Genomic DNA, 7,506 nt, shown 5'->3' on the forward strand with positions numbered 1-7,506 from the left:
TAAAGATAACATGACTAAACCCTTCAGTGATCATTTCACCACACGACAACAATAAAGATAACGTGACTAAACCCTTCAGTGGTCCTTTCACCACACGACAACAATAATGATAACATGACTAATTCCCTTCAGTGGTCCTTTCACCACACGACGACAATAATGATAACATAACTACACCCTTCAGTGGTCGCTTCACCACAAGACGACAATAAAGCTAACATGACTAGCCCCTTCAGTGGTCGCTTCACCACAGGACTACAATAAATGTAACGTGACTAAACCCTTCAGTGGTCGCTTCAGCCACAGGACAACAATAAGAATAACGTGACTAAACCCTTCAGTGGTCGCTTCACCACCCGACAACAATAAAGATAACGTGACTAAACCATTCAGTGGTCGCTTCACCACACGACAACAATAAAGCTAACATGACTAGCCCCTTCAGTGGTCGCTTCACCACAGGACAACATAAAGATAACGTGACTAATTCCCTTCAGTGGTCCTTTCACCACACGACAACAATAATAATAACATAACTAAACCCTTCAATTGTCGCTTCACCACAGGACAACAATAAAGATAACATGACTAAACCCTTCAGTGGTCGCTTCACCACACGACAACAATAAAGATAACATGACTAAACCCTTCAGTGGTCGCTTCACCACCCGACAAAAATAAAGATAACATGACTAAACCCTTCAGTGATAATTTCACCACACGACAACAATAAAGATAACGTGACTAATTCCCTTCGGTGGTCCATTCACCACACGACAACAATACAGATAATGTGACTAAACTCTTCGGTGGTCGCTTCACCACACGACAACAATAAATATAACATGACTAAACTCTTCAGTGGTCGCTTCACCACACGACAACAATAAAGATAACGTAAGTAAACCCTTCAATGATCATTTCACCACACGACAACAATAAAGATAACATGACTAAACCCTTCAGTGGTCCTTTCACCACACGACAACAATAAAGATAACGTGACTAAACCCTTCAGTGGTCGCTTCACCACAGTAAAACAATAAAGATAACATGACTAAACCCTTCAGTGGTCGCTTCACCACACGACAACAATAAAGCTAACATGACTAAACCCTTCAGTGATCATTTCACCACACGACAACAATAAAGATAACGTGACTAATTCCCTTCAGTGGTCCTTTCACCACACGACAACAATAATGATAACATAACTAAACCCGTCAGTGGTCGCTTCACCACAGGACAACAATAATGATAACGTGATTAAGAATAATGCTTAATTATTTAGCCAATTTTTACTTTTGTGGTAAGTTGGGCTTAAAGTATTTTTACGTTTTTTTAGTCTTATTGTAAGTTTACTGAAAACCTAAATTTTTCTATTAAAGATCTTGTGATTCTTGTTGTTTAAAAATTTCTCAAAATATCTGGGGAATTAACGACATTCAATTGTAGCTTATAAGATACGTGATGAATAAAATGTGTGATACATGTTTTTTCAAGTGGTTAGCATATAATACAAATATATATAGTAATCAAAGAAACATGTTGTTGATATGTTGGCGATAATAGCTGTTGTGTAAAGAAATACTGTGTTTGATGTACTGATATCATGAGATATCTGACGAACACTATAGTGTTAAAAAAGAAAAAAGATTAAATTTATATAAGAAATATAAAGGTAATAAAAACTAACACAATCATATTTATTATTTCAATTCTATAGGTTCCAACTTCAGTGTTGGGGAACTTCCTGGTCCACATTGAACTTGGATACAATATACATAAAAATCCGTATCACAACAACGTGCATGCTGCTGACGTCACTCAGACTATGCACTACATGCTGTGGAAGGCGGGGCTTGTGGTAAGTTTATGTAAATAGAACATGAGGTATATTTTACTTTGTCTATACATTACATACTGTGGCAGGAATGGCTAACAGTAAAGATTTATAAGATATTGTAACACGTTTTTTACTCTGTCTATACATTACATACTGTGGCAGGAAGGGCTAACGGTAAGGTTTGTTAAATATATTGTAACACGTTTTTTACTCTGTCTATACATTACATACTGTGGCAGGAAGGGCTAACAGTAAGGTTTGTTACATATATTGTAACACGTTTTTTACTCTGCCTATACATTACATACTGTGGCAGGAAGGGCTAACGGTAAGGTTTGTTAAATATATTGTAACACGTGTTTTTCTTTGTCTATACATTACATACTGTGGCAGGAAGGGCTAACAGTGATGTTTGTTAAATATATTGTAACACGTTTTTTACTCTGTCTATACATTACATACTATGGCAGGAATGGCTAACACTGATGTTTGTTAAATATATTATAACACGTTCTTTACTCTGTCTATACATTTCATACTGTAGCAGGAAGGGCTAACAGTAAGGTTTGTTAAATATATTGTAACACGTTTTTTACTCTGTCTGTACATTACATACTGTGGCAGGAATGGCTAACAGTGATGTTTGTTAAATATGTTGTAACACGTTTTTTACTCTGTTTATACATTTCATACTGTGGCAGGAAGGGCTAACAGTAAGGTTTGTTAAATATATTGTAACACGTTTTTACCCTGTCTATACATTACATACTGTGGCAGGAAGGGCTAACAGTAAGGTTTGTTAAAGATATTGTAACACGTGTTTTTCTTTGTCTATACATTACATACTGTGACAGGAAGGACTAACAGTGATGTTTGCTAAACATATTGTAACACGTTTTTTACTCTGTCTATACATTACATACTGTGGCAGGAAGAGCTAACAGTAAGGTTTGTTAAATATATTGTAACACGTTGTTTGTCTTTGTCTGTACATTACATACTGTGACAGGAAGGGCTAGCAGTAAGGTTTGTTAAAGATATTTTAACACTTGTTTTTATTGTCTGTACATTACATACTGTGACAGGAAGGGCTAACAGTAAGGTTTGTTAAAGATATTGTAACACGTTTTTTACTCTGTCTATACATTACATACTGTGACAGGAAGGGCTAACAGTAAGGTTTGTTAAATATGTTGTAACACGTGTTTTTCTTTGTCTATACATTACATACTGTGACAGGAAGGACTAACAGTGATGTTTGTTAAACATATTGTAACACTTTTTTTACTCATACTGTGGCAGGAAGGGCTAACAGTAAGGTTTGTTAAATATATTGTAACACGCTTTTTTACTCTGTCTATACATTACATACTGTGGCAGGAAGGGCTAACAGTAAGGTTTGTTAAATATATTGTAACACGTGTTTGTCTTTGTCTGTACATTACATACTGTGACAGGAAGGGCTAACAGTAAGGTTTGTTAAATATATTGTAACACGTGTTTTTCTTTGGCTATACATTAAATACTGTAGCAGGAAGGGCTAACAATAAGGTTTGTTAAAGATATTGTGACACGTGTTTGTCTTTGTCTGTACATTACATACTGTGGCAGGAAGGGCTAACAGTAAGGTTTGTTAAATATGTTGTAACACGTTTTTTACTCTGTCTGTACATTACATACTGTGGCAGGAAGGGCTAACAGTAAGGTTTGTTAAATATATTGTAACACGTTTTTTACTCTGTCTATACATTACATACTGTGGCAGGAAGGGCTAACAGTAAGGTTTGTTAAAGATATTGTAACATGTTTTATACTCTGTAAAAAATACTGTATGTGTACAACAACTATTGCAACATACCAATATCAGAAGAACAGAAAGGTATTTTAGTAGCCCACAGAAAGAATGATTGTTTTCCAGAACTGGCTCACAGACCTCGAGGTGTTTGCTTCTTTGTTCGCAGCTATAATTCACGATTTCGAACATACCGGAACTACTAACAACTTCCATATTATGTCGGGGTGAGTATCTCATGTAGAATATATTACAACCGGAACTACCAACATTTTCCACCTTATGTTATTATGAGTATCGCATATGGAATGTATTACAACCGGAACTATCAACATTTTCCACCTTATGTCATTATGAGTGTCACATATGGAATGTATTACAAGTTAAACTTTTATGTAACCCCCCCCCCCCAGTGGTACAGCGGAATGTCTGTGGACTTACAACGCTAGAAACCGAGTTTCGATACCCGTGATGGGCAGAGCACAGATAACCCCTTGTGTAGCTTTGTGCTTAACTTCAAACACACTTTATGTAACCTTAACTTAAGAAACAAAAACAGCTAATGTTTGATATTAAAATCAATGTTTCTAATTTTTTTTTATTAATCACAAAACTACACAATGAGCTAGCTCAGCTATGCCAACAGCGGATATCGAAACTCTAATTCTACCGTTATAAGCTATGACACCTGCTGCTGAGCCACTGGGAGCTGTTTTAGTTATCAGTACTTTTAGATATATTTTAAACAATCACTTCTGTTATTAATTTGAATTTCAAAATAAACCAGTCACTGTTTCAGTGATAGTCTATGATTTGTTATCGTTGATGTAAATCAAACGTTAGGAATAAAGATGACAGAAGATATCTCACATTTTCGTTTAAATTAATATTGTGTTTAGCTCGGATATGGCCCTTCTCTATAATGACCGGTCAGTGTTGGAAAACCATCACTTGAGTGCAGCATTCAATCTACTCAAAAAAGAAGATTGTAATATCCTTCAGAACTGCAGCAAAGAAGAGTTCAGGTTCGTACTTTTTAGAATATTTAATATCTCTCGAATTTCCGTAATAAATAAGTTGACTATATAAACAGCTATTGAAATAACAAAATTGTAAGAAGTTTTAGAAGAACGAGGAATTAGAGATGACTTCATTTTGTAAATAATTTATATGTGTGTGTGTTTAATGTTGTAAAATAGAAGTTAAATCACCTTCTTAACTTTAAGATAAACGTTAATTAATACACGTACTTTTCTATTATAAAAATTACTTTATATTACAAAATTATATCTTAATCTAGCCTAACATATTACTAGCCGAAAATACCAATTACAACAAGGGTATCCACGAACATGTTACTAGCCGAAAATATCAATTACAACAAGGGTATCCACGAACATATTACTAACCGAAAATACCAATTACAACAAGGGTATCCACGAACATATTACTAGCCGAAAATACCAATTACAACAAGGGTATCCACGAACATATTACTAACTGAAAATACAAATTACAACAAGGGTATCCACAAACATATTACTAACCGAAAATACCAATTACAACAAGGGTATCCACGAACATATTACTAGCCGAAAATACCAATTACAACAAGGGTATCCACGAACATATTACTAGCCAAAAATACCAATTACAACAAGGGTATCCACGAACATATTACTATCCGAAAATACCAATTACATCAAGGGTATCCACGAACATATTACTAACCGAAAATACCAATTACAACAAGGGTATCCACGAACATACTACTAACCGAAAATACCAATTACAACAAAGGTATCCACGAACATATTACTAACCGAACATACCAATTACAACAAGGGTATCCACGAACATATTACTAACCGAAAATATCAATTACAACAAGGGTATCCACGAACATATTACCAGTCGAAAATACCAATTACAACAAGGGTATCCACGAACATATTACTAGTCGAAAATACCAATTACAACAAGGGTATCCACGAACATATTACTAGCCGAAAATACCAATTACAACAAGGGTATCCACGAACATATTACTAACCGAAAATACCAATTACAACAAGGGTATCCACGAACATACTACTAACCGAAAATACAAATTACAACAAGGGTATCCACGAACATACTACTAACCGAAAATACCAATTACAACAAAGGTATCCACGAACATATTACTAACCGAACATACCAATTACAACAAGGGTATCCAAGCGACATGACAATTCACCCTGATCTTTTTCAGTATATTTAATTATCTACACTATTACAAGGTTGATTTTAAGTATTATAATGAACACACGTAGCTAGCTTTGTTCTGAAGTTATTCACCGTTCTACTTCAGTTTCTTGGAAAAGTTAAGTAAATATTTGTTGAGTATACAGTTGCCTTACTTAGGATAACTTAAAAAAGATTTGTTGAATATACAGTTGCCTTACCTAGTGTAACTTAAAAAAGATTTGTTGAGTGTATAGTTGCCTTACCTAGTGTAACTTAAAGAATATTTGTTGAGTGTACAGTTGCCTTACCTAGTGTAACTTATAGAAGAGTTGTTGAGTGTACAGTTGCCTTACCTAGTGTAACTTATAGAAGATTTGTTGAGTATACACTTGCCTTACTTAGTTTAACTTAAAGATGATTTGTTGAGTATACACTTGCCTTACTTAGTTTAACTTAAAGATGATTTGTTGAGTGTACAGTTGCCTTACTTAGTTTAACTTAAAGAAGATTTGTTGAGTATACAGTTGCCTTTCTTAGTTTAACTTAAAGAAGATTTGTTGAGTATACAGTTGCCTTTCTTAGTTTAACTTAAAGAAGATTTGTTGAGTATACAGTTGCCTTACTTAGTTTAACTTAAAGAAGAGGACTTAAAATGGAAGACGTTTCTTTGTGTAAGAGAAGCAGTTGTGAAAGTATTAAAAAAGTGAAAATAATAAAAATCTAAGCTATTATATTTCAATGTATACTAATTTTACTTTTAGTTGTAGTGAAACAAATATCTTTTGAAATTTGTATTAATTTTTCTTATGATGATGGAAAATATAATCTTACGGTTTTTTTTAACCTCCATGTCTGTCCTTATTTACGTCTAAAATCTCTGACAGTCCTTACCTCACACCTTTATATCAACCAGTCGGTACTAGGCAGTTCTCTGTCAGGCCTTACCACTTTACTCTGTATCATTCCATGCTAGTCAGCTAGATATTAATCGTTACCAGTCAGTTCTCTGTAAGTACTTACCAGTCAGTTCTCTGTCAGGCCCTACCACTTAATTATGTATCATTCCATGCTAGTCAGCTCGATATTAATCGTTACCAGTCAGTTCTCTGTCAGGCCTTACCACTTAATTATGTATCATTCCATGCTAGTCAGCTCGATATTAATCGTTACCAGTCAGTTCTCTGTAAGTACTTACCAGTCAGTTCTCTGTCAGGCCTTACCACTTAACTTTGTATCATTCCATGATAGTCAATTCGATATTAATCCTTACCAGGCAGTTCTCTATCAAGCCTTACCACTTAACTCTGTATCATTCCATGATAGTCAATTCAATATTAATCCTTACCAGGCAGTTCTCTATCAAGCCTTACCACTTAACTCTGTATCATTTCATGCTAGTCAGCTCGATATTAATCCTTACCAGTCAGTTCTCTATCAAGCCTTACCACTTAACTCTGTATCATTCCATGATAGTCAATTCAATATTAATCCTTACCAGGCAGTTCTCTATCAAGCCTTACCACTTAACTCTGTATCATTTCATGATAGCCAATTCAATATTAATCCTTACCAGGCAGTTCTCTATCAAGCCTTACCACTTAACTCTGTATCATTTCATGATAGCCAATTCAATATTAAT

General features: G+C 34.8%; 1 protein-coding gene across 1 annotated transcript in view; it reads left to right on the forward strand.

Moving 5' to 3' along the window:
* LOC106474285 (calcium/calmodulin-dependent 3',5'-cyclic nucleotide phosphodiesterase 1A-like) overlaps positions 1-7,506 on the forward strand; it is a gene marked incomplete at its 3' end in the record, with an annotated part of 37,668 nt that overhangs the window by 18,832 nt on the left and 11,330 nt on the right. The window contains exons 7-9 of the mRNA XM_013934973.1: positions 1,727-1,867; positions 3,765-3,865; positions 4,538-4,663. Of these exons, the coding sequence (XP_013790427.1) occupies positions 1,727-1,867; positions 3,765-3,865; positions 4,538-4,663 (368 nt within the window). The remainder of the gene's footprint in view (positions 1-1,726; positions 1,868-3,764; positions 3,866-4,537; positions 4,664-7,506) is intronic.

This window comes from Limulus polyphemus, unplaced genomic scaffold (assembly GCF_000517525.1).
Source record: "Limulus polyphemus unplaced genomic scaffold, Limulus_polyphemus-2.1.2 Scaffold7025, whole genome shotgun sequence".
Taxonomy (NCBI): domain Eukaryota; kingdom Metazoa; phylum Arthropoda; class Merostomata; order Xiphosura; family Limulidae; genus Limulus; species Limulus polyphemus.